This window comes from Equus caballus, chromosome 10, assembly GCF_041296265.1.
Source record: "Equus caballus isolate H_3958 breed thoroughbred chromosome 10, TB-T2T, whole genome shotgun sequence".
Classification (NCBI taxonomy): Eukaryota; Metazoa; Chordata; class Mammalia; order Perissodactyla; family Equidae; genus Equus; species Equus caballus.
This window is the reverse complement of record NC_091693.1, coordinates 37,947,471-37,966,419: the sequence shown is the minus strand read 5'-3', so window position 1 is coordinate 37,966,419 and position 18,949 is coordinate 37,947,471. Positions and strand designations below refer to the sequence as shown.

The 18,949-nt window shown below is 42.5% G+C and overlaps 1 protein-coding gene across 1 annotated transcript in view; it reads left to right on the top strand.

Annotated features, from left to right (window-relative positions):
• IMPG1 (interphotoreceptor matrix proteoglycan 1) overlaps positions 1-18,949 on the top strand; it is a 120,822-nt gene that overhangs the window by 80,868 nt on the left and 21,005 nt on the right. The window contains exons 13-14 of the mRNA XM_070225165.1: positions 12,307-12,854; positions 15,329-15,548. Coding sequence (XP_070081266.1) covers positions 12,307-12,854; positions 15,329-15,548 — 768 coding nt within the window. The remainder of the gene's footprint in view (positions 1-12,306; positions 12,855-15,328; positions 15,549-18,949) is intronic.

The following is an 18,949-nucleotide window of genomic DNA, read 5'->3' as shown; positions in this document are numbered from 1 at the left end:
GGTCACCCCCTGCAAAAGCTCTTGCCCCAGTAGAGGGTTTCCCTCGAGCCTGCCAGGGCCCTTGGGGATCCTTGATGTTCCCGTGAATGAATGTCCCCTCCCCCGTTCCTTCCTTCTCAGAGGCCTCCCGTGGTCCGGAACACAGTCTTTGGGGGAGTGAGTGAAGATTTCTCTTGCCCCATTCCACCTCCTCCGAGGGGGGCTCCAGCCTCTCTGCCCACCATTGTATGACTATGTGGGTCTCTCAGACATTTTTTGTGTTGTGTTTGGATGTCCTCTGTTGGAGTATGAATGTCCTTTTCCTTGTATGTTGGAGGGGAGAGATTACCAGGAAAGCTCACTCTGCCATGACACTGATGTTACCTGAGGATCATTTTGGATAAAGTATGTGGAAACACTTTGCATGGTATAAAATGTCAGATAGGAATAAAATTACTTGGTATTTTGTAGCTAAATCATCAGTATTAGTGAGTGCACCATGAAGTCACTCAAAACTTTGAGACCTGGGGAATTCAGAGTTCCTGCTTTGAAAAGGCTCTCCACGTCTTCCCATCCAGAAAGCTAAGAACACTCTGAGACAGCAGAAAATCCTCACACTGCGCATGTTGTTACTGGCACTGCGAGGTCTTTAGTTCACCTTGAATTCTTTATGGAATGAAGTGAGGTTTAAATAAATAAAGTTTATGCTTAAGTCTTTTGCAATAATCTTAATTTGCCAATTTCCAAACAATTAGAAAAATTTTAAGAAGAGATGGATTGATCACACCACTGACTGACCACCACTAACTGACCCGATTGTCAGTTTCTCATTCACAGACCAAATGCAAGTCCTTCTTGGGTGTGTGCAGAGCACTCTATGCAAGAGGCTCCGAAAGGGAAGGCCCCAGGTCTTTCCTCAGGCAGCATATGTTCCTGGCACTGGCACTTCCAATCCAGTGGAGACACTCCAGATCTGATTCACTTATGACTTTGTAACTTCCTACTTTCCCAAAAGAAAATTCAGCATTCCTCCAAAATTCCTGTCCATGTTTCATTTCTTTCATTTACTGGTAGAAAAACAACTCCAAATAAAAACAAGTCTCTGCTCATCCTTTAGAATGCATGTTTGATTTTTAAATCTACTTTATTTTTTGTTTAAACTGCTGAATATTTATTGCAATTAAGAAAATCCTCATTAAACATACCTTCAATGTTTTTATGATATTCTTATGAAAACTTTTTGTGAAGTAAACAATTTTCCAAATTTGCACTGACATGTTTGCATTATTTCAAAAATAACACTTGCTTTGATCTTAGCAGTTCACAAACAAAATTGCTTAAGGTCGTTCTCTGAAGAGACTCTCCTGAAGCCAGACTGCTATCTCCAATGCACACCCCTTTGCATACCAATGATCACAGCTTGTGGTTCAAAGAATTGCACTCGCTAAATTTTGCTTTCTTATATCATGTTTACCTTTGCTTCTCACCACATCCCTCAAGCCAGCAGGGCAGGTCTCACTAGCCTCCTTTCACAAACACATACCCACCAGCTAATGAGAGTTGAGTCTCCCTTTTGTGCCTCCCAAAGCACCCTGGGTGTCCTCTTTCGCAGCACTTGGCATACTTGTGATTACATGGTTAGTGCATGAAGACTGAAAGTTCCGTGAAGACGAAGGCCAGGTCTGTGGAGTTCTCCACTCTAGCGCCAGCAGTGCAGCGAGGTGGGTTCTGGAGTCTGTGTGCATCCAGACCCCAGCTCGGCCACTCGCAGCCTTGGGCAAGTTACTTAACCTTTCTCTGTGCCTCAGTTTTCCATCCGTAAAATAGTCATCATAATACTTATCTCATGGGATTCTTGTGAAGATTTAGTTAATAAGTACAATGCTTAGAACTGTGCCTGGTATGTATCAAGTAATCAAGAAATGAAAGCTCTTATTATGACCTAGTAAAATGCCTGGCACGAATCAATATGCAATAAATATTTGTTCAATGAATGAGTGATTGAGTGAAGTAAAAGCAGAATTGAATCAAATACTCAAGTATTCCAAGTCCAATGCTTTTTTACTCTTCTTCCATGCTTTCTTGAATGTACAGAAAGCTTAATTTTAGAAAAAAGCAGGATTCCAGCAAACTATTGAACAATGAATTCACTAATTCTCTATAAAAATGATCATTGAATTAACTGAAAATTCCTCTTCTCTTCTCCGGGTTTGAGGCTCTTGTCCTTGATTTTAAGCCAACACACCTTTAAAATAACCATAAATGCATCGTTAGCAATTTATTTAAATTGCTATTTTATGCTGATATATGTTAGTTGTTCACTAAATGTTTGAAGAATGATTGATTTGGAGAATGAATGAAGAATGCATACGTACATATAATTCGGTAAAGTTAGAGCAGTGTGTGAAACAAAATGTACCAGACAATTAAGGACTCAATTTTGTTCAGGCTATTACAATCAGGAGAACGTTCATTAATGAGGAATGGCTCAAAGAAAAGAAGTGGGCAGGTGAGCAAGGGAGTCATCTGTGAGTCCTCTGGGACTCAGGACAGAGTGCACAGCGAGGCTCAGAATCTAGGTGTCATGAGGAACAGTGATTCTTTGCAGTTAGCCCTTTCCCAGAACAGGAAAGGGTGGCGAGATTTCAAAAGGCAATGGATTGAGGTGAGTGGGGGTTGTTAAGTATAGCTAATGTCCGGTAAAGCTCAGATAAAGTTCAATCTTGTCAGCAGAATTCTCAGTGGGCCTGTGGCCCTGTAGGATATGCCTGGCAAATCTGGGGGGAGGGGCACTTTTTGGTTGCTACCATAATGGAAGGGTACTGCTAATATGTAGTGGGAAAAGAAATCCTGTAACATGCAGGACAGTACTACACAACAAAGAATCAGTCTGCTTCCAACAGGATTTTTGTACATCTTGCCAGACATTCATGTATGTGAAAAAAAAAATTATAAACTTCTAAGCCTAGACCTTAACTCTTGTTAAACTTTATTAAATGGTAAAATTATGACTTTCATAAAATTATAAAATGAACATGTATCAAAGATTGTATTTAACAATTAACTAATGAGGAAACAAGGAAGATGTTAAGACTAGTTCAAAGGAGAATCCAAACAACGTACAATCAGCAATTAGAAATGAGGAAATAAATTTACAAATATATGCAAAACCAGTCAATATCCACTGGGAAATGATCAATTGTATTCGACCTGATGAAAATCCTTTGCCCCTCTGTGGATAAGACTAACTTGTGTTACTGTAGGGAGACTACGGATAGCAGATTGCACAGACAAGAAAAGGCACATGAATCAGATGACCTGGAAGCTGCATGAGATAAGACACTTAGTCTTTCTCATTTTTTCCTGACACTTCTTTTTTCGTATAATAATTATTCACAAAATATGTTTTTCAAGATTTTAATTTAACTCAAGTTTTCTAGGAACGCAACTGATGTATAACTTCAGGGGAGATTGTATCGTGTTTTGTTTGCACTTTACTGAAGTGCTGACCACCATTTCAGAAAATGACTTACTGATGACCGTGGCGATCATGGTATTTCTGTTGCCAGCACAACATCTGAATCAGTCTGCCTTTGTAGCTATGGAATGCACAGTGATATTTATGGATATTTACATAGAAGTACAGCATATAACTGCTTTATTATGTTTTAGATTGTTGCAACGCCTTTTGAAATACATGTTATTATAAATTATTTTCCTTTTCTTTCTCCTTTATGTTACAGTTTGAACAATGCATTGACTTTTCGAAAGTCTGTATTAGCTTGGTTATATTCTTGATTAAGCTAAGTTCAGGATCATTGAGGGGGTACTACAGAATATTTGTTAGAAAAGGGGGGTAGAGAGTTGATGCGGTTGGGAGCACCTGGCGTGGACGTTGCCAGTTGCAGCCTAGATTAGGTAAATGCCATTCAGAGAGGCAAAACCAGTGTTAGAGACCGCGTTCCTGAGTGTGCAGTCTATGTCTGTCTCTCTGCCCTTCTTTCTACTTACCTTTCCCCTTCCTCTTACTATAAATACAAACACACACCCTGTTCAAAAAGCTTCCCTGTAAATAGGTTGGCATCTAATGTTCCCATTGCAGATCTGAATACTGATAAAACCTTCCAGCATATTTTATGTAAATTATGATGCATTCCTGTATAATAAGAAAGATATGTCTTAAAATAACTATCTTAAACCAAAAGGCAGATTCTTTGCGGCATTCTGATTAAAGCCAGAGTCAGAGACTGGTAGACCTGAAATCCTGCAGTGCAGGTCTGGAAGGGCTTCGTTGGGTACTGGTTATCTATTGCTGCATATGAAATGACTCTACAACTTAGTGGCTGAAAGCAATAATAAACATTTATTACCCCTCCCAGTTTCTGCTGCTCAGAAATCCAGGAATGACTTGACCGGGTGGTTCAGGCTCAGAGTCTCTCGTGAGGTTGCAGTCAAGATGTCAGCTAAGGCTATAATCCTCTCGAGACTTGACAGGGCTGATGGAGTTACTTCCAAGTGATTTACTAACATAGCTGGCAAATCGACTATAAGAAGGCCTCAGTTCTTCCTCATAGGAGCCTCGCCACATGGCTACTTGAGTGTCCTCACAACATGGCAGATGAGTCACTCCAGAACAGTTGATTCAAGAGAGCAAGGTGAAGAAGTAATATCTTTTATGATCTAGTCTCAGAATCACGCATCATCACTTCCATAGCATGCTGTGGAAGGCAGGCCTAAGCAGTGTGAGAGGAGGCCCTACTGGGCAATGAAGAACAGGAAGGAAGGACCATCGACAACCATGTTAGAGGCTGACTCCATGGAATGCTTTGTATGCTTTCCATAGTCCCAAATTCACATTTTCTTTAATTGTAATCTTTATTATTTCCTCAGATACATAGGAAGTTGTTAGTAGAGAGACAAATATATTGATTATTTCACTTTGCAAGTCAAAGCTGGGAAAACACCACCTTTGCAATAATCTTGGAATAAGTAATTCATAAGCCATTCAGAACTGAACTATGACCATCATCGTATGTCAAATCCACGTCACAATTACTTCATATGTCCCAAAATGTTCATTTCTTCAGAGAAAACAATCACAAATTTTATTAAGGCCACCAACAAACCAGGGAAACACCTAGATGGGCTCTTTTTCTAAATGCACACTCACCTTTTCCTTACATGGGGCTGATCCTAAATTGAAAACTATTAGAGATGATGTTAGAACCAAGAAAGTAATTAGGTGTCACGCAGCTCCAAGCTCTATCGTTTTTATGTTATATGAGGCAGGGTTTAAGTCTAAGATTTCACAGAGTCACCATTTTTGTTTAGTGAGGGAAAAGTGGAACAAACTAAACTGGAAAAAAAATATGTCTTTGCTTGAAGATTTGAGAAGAGAAATGCATCACATCAACATATACAGACACACACATTTCCTTCTGCTGACGCCCGGTCAAGCGGGCACTCATCTTTGCAGCCTTGGGCTAATGCTCTTCATTACCCACTTGAATCACTGAAGAAGACATAAGTAGACAGATACTTCAGAGACTCCAATAATTCACATCAAGTAGCAAGTGCATAGTGTATAATCAGTTGGAAGCTTATAAAATGGCTTAAAATAAATGGAGAATTTTTTAAAATATCTCTTGTACAGTACCTAGAACAAAACAGGTGCCAAATAAGTATTAGTTTCTTCCCATTCCATCCTCAATCCTGCCTCTCAAGAGTCTAAGACTAGATTTGAGCCTATAACCTCATGGCAACATCTACTAAAACAAGAAGAAAGCCCTAGGAAGTCCTCCAGGGTTTAGGAATTAAGTTTCTACCAGTTTCAGTTTTGATCTAGATGTTATTTTAATGTTATTAATAATAATAAAGATTTGGTGGTAAAATATTTTTGCTTCTGTTGTGGCTCTGCTTAAGACTTTTACTTAGTTGTGTACATTTGAAATTTCACATTTACACCAAATAACTAAGGAGCTATTTTTTAATCTGAGGTTTACAAAAACCTAAAAATAACATCTGCGAGAAAAACTTTTAAAAGTGTACTTATGTAAATGTATATTTATGTGATGTGTATTTATGTATTTCAAGGAGCAGAAGAGATAACATAGGAGATTTCAGAGATCTTAAACTTCACCAAAATTAGCATATTTGTGTTGGGTGACTAAACAATAGGCTTTTTTAAAATAGTGGTTACCCTTATCTTTTTAAAATGGTACATGCTCACTACTTAAAATGTTAAAGGATGGAGAAAATTACCAAAAAATGAAAATAAACTAGTGATGCTAAAATTTTGCTACTCAGAAATAACTGAATGATATCAGTCATTCCAGATATCTCTCAATCCACTGTAAAAGATAGGCTAGATGGAAGCACCTTTGCAGACTTGTAATTTCCTGTGATGCCATTCTAATAAATGGATTACATTTAATTTTACTTAACTTTAACAGAAGAAAAAGAAACTAAAATGACACTCAAGAAATTGCTGAATTTCAAATAAATATTTCCTTCCTTCATGAGATATTCATTCTTAAAAGATCCGTAAAGGCTAAGAAGAAAGATTATCTAAAATATCAATGCAGAGTCATTATCATTTGCACCATATGTGTCAATATTAGGCAGCATTTTTGATGTACAGCCCTGAAAGATAACATCTTCAGAATATTCATAGTTCCACCGGCTTCCTTCTCCCACACCCTAGGTTTTGGTAATTAGGTGAGAATTTTACCATTGTCAAGGTTTATAAACTTAAAATTGGTTCTACAACCACAACACTCAGCTTCTTGGACAGATTTCCATATTTAAATGGAGTTGAACAGACCCACTCCCAACCTTCTACCACAGCTTCTCCAGTCCCAAGTTTTCAGTTTGAATTTACCTTTTAGTTGTATGGAATGTCCATCACATAATTGTTTAAAGAAGGGTTGACAGGTGCCAAAGCTCCTGAGGGTTTGGCTACTCAAAGGAAAACTATTTCTCTGTTCACAACCCTTCTGATATCAAATATGTAGGGGTTTTTCCCACATCAACTGGGTGTCTTACAATTCTATTATGACACTACCTACCTGGGATTTGTGCAGACCCCACCGTTAAAGAGCTCAGTTCCACAAGACTGCCCCCACTTCAGATCCCAGTTGCAAGTCCCAGGCTGTCACTCGTACTTCTGATCAGCCAGCTATAAATAGGGAGTTCCCAAAGTTCATGGCTGCCACCTGAGGGACTGGCTCTCAAATCACCCAGCTCTGAAAGCCAATGGGGCTCCAGTCCCCCGGAACCACAGAAAACAGAGAGGCAGCTTAAATGGACTTGCAGGCCTGCCTCTGGCTCTCCCCCTGCGCTCAGCACACAGGGAGCAGGCAAAAATCACCCAGCTCCCAGTTTCTCCCCGGAACAGAACGAGTTTCACTGCATACCTTCCGAAGCATTGGAAATTTAGGAGCTCTCTGTCGGGAGCTGGAGGCAGACACCAAATCTATATTTCTTATTACATCACAGCTACTTAACGACTTGACTTTGGCGTTTCTCACTCTGCCGTGTTCACTGGTGCCACTCTCTGTTATTTCTTACAAGTGCATTGGAGTATACAATTGTCTCAAAATAAAAGGTTTATTTTTTTAAAAGTCAAATCATATTAGAGTATTCTGACAAATACATCATTTTTCTCTCTCACACCTCCCCGCTGTGAAGTTCCACTTACCAAAAGTAGTCCCTTTAACTCAATTAGCTATTTTTTCTGGCATTTACTCTTCTTATATTTTTGAATAACATATACCTTTTGAGTCATCAGTTTTATATATTATTTACTTTCTAGTATTTTAAATAAGAATTTCAGTTTCTTATGATACCATCCCCTCTCAATATGGTGATAACTATCATTAAATCAAAATTCAGTGTTTACATTATATATTATTCACAGCTGACCTATTTGCTCGAGGTCTGCTTTCTTTTTCCTCAAGTCAATGTTTTCTTTGATTTTTTTTTCCATTTGCTTAGTTTTCTTTGCACTTATTGCCAATTCTCCTCAAATTTTCCATTGAAATTTCCAGTATAATTTTCCACATCAGGTAACCCGCCATGTCCAATTTTCAGAGACCCCTTCTCTTCTCTTTGGACTGTTCCTCTCAAGGCTTTCTGGATGACTGTCACCTGGGCCTTCCCTTTGCTATCCTCCTCAGAATCTCCTTGGCCCTTCTCCCGCATTGGATTCCCTGATCCCTAGATCTCAGGCTTTCTCTCTCCAGGCTTACGCTCTTGTTTTGTGGAGCACATCCTTTAGCAGTTTTATCAAGTTAAAAAATTTGGTACAATGGCAGCAGGCTTGATGATACAAGCATTCCATATACCTGGCTCTCCAGACTGATCCAGTCTTAACTGGTTGCCTTTTACACCTGGGGTCCCTATCTCCCTGAGAGACCCCTTTACCATATTCCTGGGGATTTCTCTAACTCTTTTTCAGTATCCCATTTCTTCCTATTTCTTGGTTAACCCAATCATTTCAGGTAAACACATCCTCAGAAAGGGTGCCTGGGAGGAATTTTTTGAGACTTTGTGTGTTTGAAAATATCTTGAGTCGCCCTCACACTTGATTGATGGTATAGATCTCCATTCTAGCCGTGCTACCTTCCCAGCTAGCTGTTTCTAGAACATGAAAAATATCCTTCTTCCTTTGAGTTTCTCATCAGCATTTGCTGCATGGCTGGATCCTCTCACTTCCTTCAGGTCTTGCTCAAATATTATATTTTCAGCGACCACCCTATAGAAAATTGCACACCCAGCCTTCCCAACCCCTTTCCTGCTTCATTTTATTTCCAGAGCACTTACCACCACCTGCTATACCATATATTCCCCTTTGTTTATTTTATTTACTTTCTATCTTTCTCCACTAGATGGTGAGCTCCTTGGGGCCAGAAACTTTTATCTGTTTTGTTCACTGATGTGTCCCAGCACCTAGAACGGTGCCTGGCACATAGTAGGCTGTCAATACCTATTTGTTGAATGAATGAATAATAAGCATTTATGTTCTGTATCTATAATATTCCAAAAAGGAAGATAATAACGTTATTGTTGTGATCAATAAGAATGGGTTTGTTTAATACAGAATTAAGAACTTGCTGGTCATGCCACTTGAAGATCTAAAGATTGTGGAATCTTTTCTTTTTAGATTTTTAAACTTAAAATAGGCAACCACTTGATATTTATGATGTAGTGTGTATATGTACACATGTGACCCTTTCTAGCAGCATTAAAAATAGCCTTTCATCTGCACTTGTCCCTCCCTCCTTGCTCATCTTCTGCTTACCTTTCTCTGGCTATTGATGGGGCCTTTGGCTGCCCCCACTGTACCCATCTTCACCCCTTACCAGCTTATCTCACTTTGGGCCTCAGCTGGCCCTGAGTTTGTCTATTTTGGATTGAACCATTTCATCTATGGCCTTTGCTTTTGGACAAGTCTCCTGCCCAGAAAGTGACCAAAACAGCCTTTTACTCTGCACCCAGCAGCTGGGCTTCTAACCAGCACCCCCACCGTGCACAAGTCCCTATGAACACACCTTGCCCCCTCACGGGAACCCCACACACCTTCTATCATAACAGCTGAAGCTCACATTATTTGGGGTCTGCTTATTTTGCACATCTCATAATGAATGGTCTTGGCCTTTAGTGTTTGACTTCTCCGTTACAGTGTAAAACACTTAATGTTGGAACAGCCTGTGTCCCTGCCATGTCTAATTTTTACATAAGAATCTGATGGAAACATAATTATTTAAAATACACTTATAAGTGGTGGTAAGGTTTGGATAATATTCTTACTTCAAAGGAATTGACTATACCCTTAGTAGTTTCAATATCAAGCCAAGAGAGAGTAGAAGGAGTCTTTAAAATCACATTTAAATAGAGCTGTTAGAGGGCCAGGCCCATGACCGAGTGGTTAAGTTTGCACACTCTGCTGCGGCGGCCCAGGGTTTCACCAGTTCAGATCCCGGGCACGGACATGGCACCGCTCATCAGGCCACATTGAGGCGGCGTCCCTCATGCCACAACTAGAAGGACCTGCAACTAAGATATACAACTGTGTACCAGGGGGATTTGGGGATAAAAAGCAGAAAAAAAAAAAAAAGATTGGCAACAGTTGTTAGCTCAGGTGCCAATCTTTAAGAAAATAAATAAATAAATAGGGCTGCTAGATTCAGCAAAGAAAAATATAAGATGACCAGTTAAATTTGAATTTCAGAAAAACAACAAATAATTTTTTAGTAGAAGTATATTCTCGTGGGAATCCTGTATTTTATCTGGCAACGCTACATTTAAATAGCCAACTGCTCCACCAGTGAAATAACCTGGCTAGGTTTATTGTGAATGTGAGTGATTAATGTTAAGATGCCACAAAGGGAAAGAGTTAGAAAGTCATTTTTGTTGGTTGATGACATAATGCAGCAGACTATTTTACTCTGACTAAAGTCTGTATGGTGAGAAAGCCGTGAATAATGAGATGCTGGCCCAGGAGCCAGATGAAGATGTCCATCATTATGCTTCCTCCCTGACCCTTTTCTGGGGGGGCACAGAGATCACATCACAGGAACACAGATTCAGATGCATTTCCCCTGTGGCACAAAGGAGTCAAATCAAATCACGGAGAGCACTTGAAGCCTTTCGATTTACTCATCCCAGATCCTTCCATGGCCGTCTTAGTCAGCTCAAGATGCTATAACAAAATATCGCAGACTTGGGGGCTTAAACAACAGAGATTTATTCCCCACAGTTCTGGAGGCTGGGAGTCCAAGATCAGGTTGCGGGCTGATTCAGTTCCTGGTGAGATCCTCTTTCTGGTTCACAGCCTTCTTGCTGTGTCCTCCCATGGCGGAGAGAGATCATCTCTCTTGTGCCTTTTCTTCTAGGGGCACTAATCTCATCCACAAGGGCTCCAGTCTCACAACCTAATCACCTCGCAAAGGCCCCACCTCCAAATACTGTCACCTCGGCGATTAAGCCTTCAGTCTATGAATTTGGGGAGGATACAAACATTCAGTCCACAGCAATGGAGATTTGAATACTGCTACAAGTGTATGTCCAGAGAGATCTTGGATGTTAGGAAACATCATTCTGACAGTTGAGTGAATTTTAGGTAAACAGACTAGACACCTCCCCAGATGAGAGATAAAAGGGCGCTCCTCTGAAATCTGAGTACAATTCACCAACAGGCAGATTTTATTTTGGAAACTAATAAAACTAATATGATTCCACTTTTCAGGGCTGTTTATCACTTGGAGTTTCAGTTCGGGTGATTGCAGTCTAGTAAATTAGCTGACAGAGAGTCCAAAGATGGTATCTGCGCCCAGACAGTCCATTCATCATGCTTAGTCTTTGGATCTCAGCACAGCTTTCCCGTAGACGTGCCAAAATGCCACTGAAGTAATCACAGGAAGCTCCCTGTTTGGATCCACCTAATGCCTTAAATATTGTCAGTGGCTCTGGATTTAGGCTTATTGGAGTATTTTAATAACCCACCAATCTCTTTATCTGGAAGTTTCATATAACCACTTTCTTGGTTCATAAATACTTATTGATTTTAATTTTGCACCAAAAAGGCAGTGGACTGCAGTGGATCAATGTGTACCCAAGAAAGCAATGCAAAGGGGTGGCAGAAATTACCGAGGTATAATCACGTAAAAGTGACAAAATCTTGAAATATTATCAAATATTTAGCAAGTTGTATGGTCAATATAAACTTCAAATTATATATGCAACTCACACCTTTACTCTTGCCATATCATTTTGAAAATTTGCAAGTTATTCAGTCAGAATATCCAATTTTGGAAAAGCATAAATTTAAATTGTAATTGGTAAAACTACCAAAATGTGATAACTGGGATCCAAAGACTCCAATTGCATAAAATTCAGCCTGGCAGGACTGGAAAGTAGATAAAATTTCAGGGCCAAAACTGCACAACTAATTGGCTGGGAGTTCTGGGTGGGGATGTGGGATCCAAATCTATTCCAATGCCACCTGTGGTTTGGCACCACCTGGTAACATAGTCAGTTTTTACCAGGTGGTCCCTAGGTGTGGTGTGTGTGGCTGGGCAGTAATTCCAGAAATTCTAGGTCACTGGTGCTCTTTAAGTCTCATCTACCCAGAAGTATCGGGCCTGAATAGAATGAGCACAGGGACTCTGTTTGTCTCCTTAGGTTGCTTGCCCTTTCTTGTTTTTTAAAAGATGATATTAAACTAATCAATGCAAATGCATTTTGTTAAGTTAAGTTTAACTTTGGATTTTCTTTTTTGCTTTCCACTCTTTGGGGAAACACATGGACATAATGAATCGGTCTCAGGAGCTTCCTCCACAGATGGTTCTGGGTCTTCACCTACTATGGCCTCTACCTCCCTATCAGAAACTCTACCTTTCTTTACTGCTTCGAGCATCTTCTCTCTGACTGATCAAAGTACCATCGACATCATGTCCATTGACCAGACAGTACAAAGCCCCGGGCTACCCATCCCCACAGGTGATTATTCTGCCGTCAATCAGTCAGCTCTGGAAATTTTATATTCACCTGCTCCTTCAGAAGACAGCAGGGCGAGTACACGCAGTCAAGATATAGTCAGAGACTTCGATGGAATGGAGCTGTCTAGCATGCCTGCCGCCTCTGAGGTACCAGGACTCAGTGGATATGTTTCCAGCCCGGATCATTTCTTGGAGAATACCACTCCAGTCCCAACTTCACAGTACATCACCACTAGCTCTATGACCGTCGCTGCCAAGGGCCAGGAGCTGGTAGTGTTCTTCAGCCTGCGTGTCGCCAACATGCCCTTCTCCAATGATCTATTCAATAAGAGCTCTCTGGAGTACCAAGCTCTGGAGCAACGATTCACACAGCTGGTGAGTGGGCACTGCTTACAAGTCTCTGTCTCTTCTTTGTTTTTTTGTTGTTACTGTGTAATATGATCACTGGCTGTCTTGAGCAATTCAGGTTGGAAGAGACACGCCTCTGAGATGGCATTCAGCTAGAGTGTGGAGATGCATTTAGATCCAATAAGCAAGTGAGTTCCGTGATGGACACAGACACTGCTGACCAGCCTCTTGAGAACAAACTCATCCTTAAGATCTTTTTATTATAGTTCTTCCTAAATTAGTTTTCCCAGGAATAATACATAGTCACTCAAGTACTGAACTTGGAATTTAAAAGTGATATAAGCGGACTTTTCCTAAGTTGTAATGCCACAAGCTGTTTTCCAGCCATCTGACAAAGGTACAAAGCTAGAATGGTCCAACACAGATGAGACTGAGAGTTCAGGGGTACGGGCTCCTTTTTTGGTTCCCATTAAGTTCCTGTAAACCTAAAAAATGGCTAAGTGGCTTATCATTCCTGATCCTTAACAAAGAAACTGAGAAGATGGTCATAATAGCATACATCTGTGATTATAAAACATCCCGAAAACTCACATTTGTTTCTACATGTACAATAAGAAATACACGTACAATAAGAAACGTGAACTACGCGTTGCCTCTCCCAGTGAATGAGAGTCAAGTACACCATCATATCACACAGATTGCAGAATTTCTAAAAATAACAGAAAACATATTTGTAAGGTTCATATACGTTATTATGCAAATTAAAACCACATAAAAACCAATTCTTCAAGTGAAGTTTAAAGGAAGACTTGACTTTGAAGGAAGACTTTGTGCCGTCTTTCCACCCCTCCCCCCCCACAATGAAGTGAGCAGATACTGGAACAATGTGAGGGCCAGAGTCCAAGTGCACCTTGCCCAGGTGTGTTACTTAGGCTGCATGCTAAGCTGCCTTAATGAAGAGATCAAAAATACAGTCACTTAAATAAGATGCAAGTTTATGTCTCTTTCCCTTTGTGGGTCGAACAGCTTTGCTCTGCCGTGTCATCCAGGGGCTCGCGTGCCTTCTGTATTGCATTCTGCCAACCCCAAGGGCGTTTCCTCATTCACACAGTGAAAGCTGGGTCACTGGGACATCTCTGTTTCCACTTGTGAGAAGGGGAAAGAGAGGAAGCCCAGAGCAAGCAATTTCCTAGGCAAGCAATATCAAAGTTGCCGCCATCTCTTCCACTCATATTCCATTGGTCGCGTGGTCACACTTTGCTGCAAGGGAGGCTGGGAAATGTGGTCTCCAGCTAGGCAGCCGCTTTCGCATGAAGAAGAGGAGAATGGATTTGGGAGAAGGGAGCAGCCAGTCGTCTGCACACGAGGTGAAGATGGGGAATTCCCACCAGAGGCCAAAGCAGTGCTAAGACACAAAGAACGAGCCCATCAGGGTGAGTGGGAGAGATCTGGAGAGAGTGGATTGAGAAGAGAAGTTCCACACTTGGTGTAAAATTTTATTTTATTTTCACAATAACCTTGTGGGGAGAAGGGTATCAAAATGTGGGTCAGGGTCAGAGTCACAATTCTGGTGGGGTGGAGACAGAGACAAAGAACAAGCAGGTCTGGACCAAGCCTGGGAGAGTTCAGCTCACACTGTGTGCTCCTGACTTCGAGGTGTTGGTTCACGAAGGAGGGGTCACTTTCAGGGTCAGGACAGAGCGACGTCGCTGAGCATCAAGCACTTCTGAATGAGGATCTGAAGGATGGCTGTGGCTCCCAAGACGCAGGTGTGGGAACCTGCCCCAGGCATACGTGTGAGAATATTAAATTATAGTTTGGAAAAGGTCCTTAGGGAACCACTTTTTCTTCTCCCTCGTTATTCGAATAAGGCACTGAGGTACAACACCATGGTTAAGTGGCTTGAGGAAGGTCACCAAGCAAGTTAGGGACAGTTCCAGGACTGACACCCAAGTCTCCTGCCTGCCAGGTCCCTGCTGTTTCCATGGCACCGCATTTGTGTTGACCATGAAACATGTCCTGCATAGACAGACAAGTGGGCGTTCAAGCTGCTGTGTATTTCGATAGGTGATTTCAAATTGGTTGCTTCCAAATAGATGTCCATTTAGACCGGCATAGGTCAGTCTGCTCTAGGGCTCAGCTTGGAACATGTTTTTATTTGCTTGGATTTTTTTTAATAACTGAACCTGGCATTCCTGCTTTGCTGATAGCATTGGCCTGGATTTGTAAAAATCCTCTGTTCTCACAATGCATCATGAAGAAAACCATTGCCCATCCATCTCCATACACAGATAGAAAGGTGGAAATATGGGGTGTAATCACTGCAAATAGATCATTAAATGGTGGTCTTCTGGTCTCACGTTAAATGCAACCGCAAAAATAGAAGCAATAAGAAAGGAACTGAAATTGATGCCTCAGATAATGAAAAGCGAATATAAATGAATTAGCAGCAGCTGAGCACTTAGAACAGCGTTAAGAGTAAACCGTCTTTGATTTTGCAGCTGGTTCCATATCTACGATCCAATCTTACGGGATTTAAGCAACTCGAAATACTGAACTTCAGAAACGGGAGCGTGATCGTGAACAGCAGAGTGAGGTTCGCCAGGTCGGTGCCATATAACCTCACCGAGGCGGTGCACGGGGTCTTGGAGGGTTTTCGCTCGGCGGCAGCCCAACAGCTCGATCTGGAAATAGACAGCCACTCTCTCGACATTGCGCCAGGTAAAAGAGTCCCACCCTGAACCTTGCGGGAGCTTTTTGGTTTTCTTTGCTTGTTTGTCTAAGCATGCAGGTCAGCAAGAACCAAATGAAAATTACACTCGATAGAATAACCTTTTGGAGGCTGTGGGTCACCCCATGAGAAAGGCAGAGTCTTGAGGCAGGAAGAGAAGTTTTCCTACAGCCAACAGCAAAGAACAAGCAGGCTTCTTGGCTTACCATCTGGGACCTCTAACCTCCCCTCAGAACAAAACTTTCACTGAGCGTAAGCGTTGTTGTTGGCTAATGTAGCCCACAGCCATGCTAATCTACATTCTCTTAAAAGTCAAAAGCACTTTCTCAGTGAACTACAACAACCCGGGGGGCTCCTACTCAAGAAACCTTTCAGTCTAACTACCAAATCACTCCTTCCTAAGACAATTCAAGATGAAACCGACAGCATCCCGAGGAGAGAAAAATAAGCATTAGACCAAAATTCAAACTTGGGGAAAAGCCACTTCACCATCACCAAAGAACGAAGAAAATAACGTCCCTTCCCGCTGTATACCTTAGATCAGTTTCCACAAGCAGATTAAAACAAAGTAGAGTTAGATGTGAAGAAAACTCTTAAAGATCTGGGGGCTTAGCCCAAAGCTACTGAACAGAAAGCCAACATTTGTTCTGCTAATAAAGCCTAGCGGATGGACCATTGTAACCAGCTTTGCCCAAATTGGGAAGTGTTTCCACCATTAGTTTCAAAATTCTATTTGCTAAGCAACTGAAGGAAGTTTTTGTAATTCCCTGGAGTTTAAGGGGGCAAGGCTCCGGCCTGACCTTCCAGTCAGCTTCAAAGCAAAGCTTCCTAATTGGCTGTGAATTAGTGGAGTATCTCTGACATCCTCTCTGGCTTCCTGTGAACTAACAGAAGGCAGAGGGGAGAGGCCAGGGGTGAATGCAAACAAAAAGGCTCAGTTGGGAGACACTTATCTTTGACAGAGCAGAACTTTCAGCAACTTTAGGAAAATTGCCTCCTAACTGAGTAAACAGCACCATTAAAAAGACAGAGTGCCCTTAGGCGCTGTGGCTGGAGTGCTGACCTCTGAACAGCGGTGGCCCGGGAAGCCCTGTGGACCCCGTAGGAAGTCAAAGTCCTCCTAAATCCTAGTGACAAACAGCCTTCCCCTGCAAACAACCTCAGCGCTGAGGAGGAGCTGGGGCCCGCGTTAGGATCAGGACATGGATTTCCTCAGGCCACTGCCAACAACACAGGGACATGTTGAGGGAGAACTTGGAGGGCAGAGGGGAGGTGAGGGCCCAGGCCCCTCCCTTCCTTCCTCCCTCAGGGAGCTGACAGTCTCCTTAGAGACCCGTCCAGCAACAGGATCAGGTAAAGGTAAGGAGCCAAGCTGCGGCGGGGAGCGCTCGGGTGTGCTGCTGTGGATTCAGGCTTCTCAATGTCGATGCCACTTAAGCAGTGCCTTAGAAAGAGGGCAGGAAGCCAGGAGTGCGTTGCCAGGGAGCATAAGGGACTCTGGTGATGGAAGGAAGCACAGCATAGCCATGACTTTGGAGGGCCAGAGTTCTGAATGTCAGTCCTGTGTGCTAACACGGCACTCAATTTCCATAACTGGAAAATGGAGACAGTAACAGGTCTGAGGATTAACTAAAAGAATATTTACAACACTTAGCATAACATTAGACACAGTGACTAATAAATGTTAGTAGTTAATATTGCAACACTGTCATTATTAACTTGACTGATAACCTGTGACCCCAAAGGGTACAAGTGAGAACAGTAAAAAGTACCATGACTAGGTATTGTGTGGAGCTTGGAACTGAAAGCATTTTCACTAATTTCTTGCGAACAGTTCGGCTGTGTAGCTTTTCCTCTAAGAAGCCAATAGCAATAGAAATGAGATGGTGCTAACGTGGGTTTCAGGCCCTCCTGGAGCCAAATTGATACTGAGTTGCCCAAGGAACGCCTCTAGGCTGCCTGGTGTACTGTGGGGACACGCCCAGTCAGACTTTTAACGTTAGAACCATCGACGAACGCCGGAGTGCACTGGACGACCGGGGAAATGACCTGACTTGATTTCTTACTAAATCTGTATTTTTAATACTTTGAAAACTCCTAGAAGAATGGATAAATAAACAAATGAATGAATGGGAGAAGTCGGCCCAGAAACGGCTGTCATGAGCCAGCTGGGACATGCGTAAGGCCTGAGCAAGAGTTTGAGGACAGCAGAGTTAGGAAGCCAAGTGTGGATTCCATAAAAGTTAAAAATAAACAATGAACCTATGAATTCCTCTATATATATGAAAATGCATAAATCCAATATCCAAAAGGGGTCCTATTTATAGTGAGGCTCTGTGGCTGCTGTGCCAACCTGTCCCCAAAAGCGTTCCTTCCAGTCTGCAGAGTGGGGGAGAGGACAGCCGCGAGCAGGCAGGGAGGAGGGGGCAGGGGCGGGGCGCTTCCTCACGCACGGCTGGGGGCCTGGCTTAGCTATTTCGCCAAAGGCAAAGGGTAGCTTCGCCCACTTGTAACAGCAAGTGCTTGATGATGGGACCTTGACCATCTGCCACCTGCTTAATCCAAAACAAGCAGCACCATCCCTGCCACATAACACACGTCAATGGACGAAAGCCGGTCCCCGCCCCAAGGAACCTGAAGGTGGCCAGAGAGGGACACCTTAGAATGATGCTAGAATCCAAACTACGCCTTTTTCATTCAAAAAGACTTTCTAATGAGCACTTCTGGATATGCCACATGTTGTTGTGAAGGCCTGTGAGTCTGGGGATCACTAAGGAGTGGTCCCATAATGAAGACAGCACTGAGTTTCCTTTGAAATCCCATTTCGTTGAGGCCTGGAGCCTGAACAGAAGAGAGAGCGTGGGGGAGATTATTGTAGGGAACTCCAGCCCCGCGGGGCTCGTCTCAGGCAGCAAAGCGGCCTGTGGTGGTGGGTGGTGGTGCGGGCTGAACAGCCTGCAGCAGCCGCAGAGACAACCAGCACCGTTCAAGAAACAATTACCACAACCCTTGTTAGAGACAGAGAGGAAGCCTTTATTCAAGGGGGACCATCTCGACGGCTGCAGCGGGGAGAGGGGTGACCTCCATTCCAAATACAGCAGGGGCAAGTGGAAGCTTATAGGCAAGCAGCAGGGTGGGCTCAGGAGACAGAAAAGTTCTAAGACAAAACTTCAGGGTCGGGGTGGGGGGATTCTGGCTAAACTGGTCTCACAGGATTCTTTTGGAAGGCAGGTCAGAGCAATCAGACATCCCCACAGGGGATGAGGAACCCACTTAGATATCGAGGGTGATCAGATTTGGAGGATAGGGGATTCTAACTAGCCCAGCTTAGCCGGAATCTTGCCTCAACTGCACAAGGAAGAGACAGACACGGAAGTCCAAAAGCCGAGGC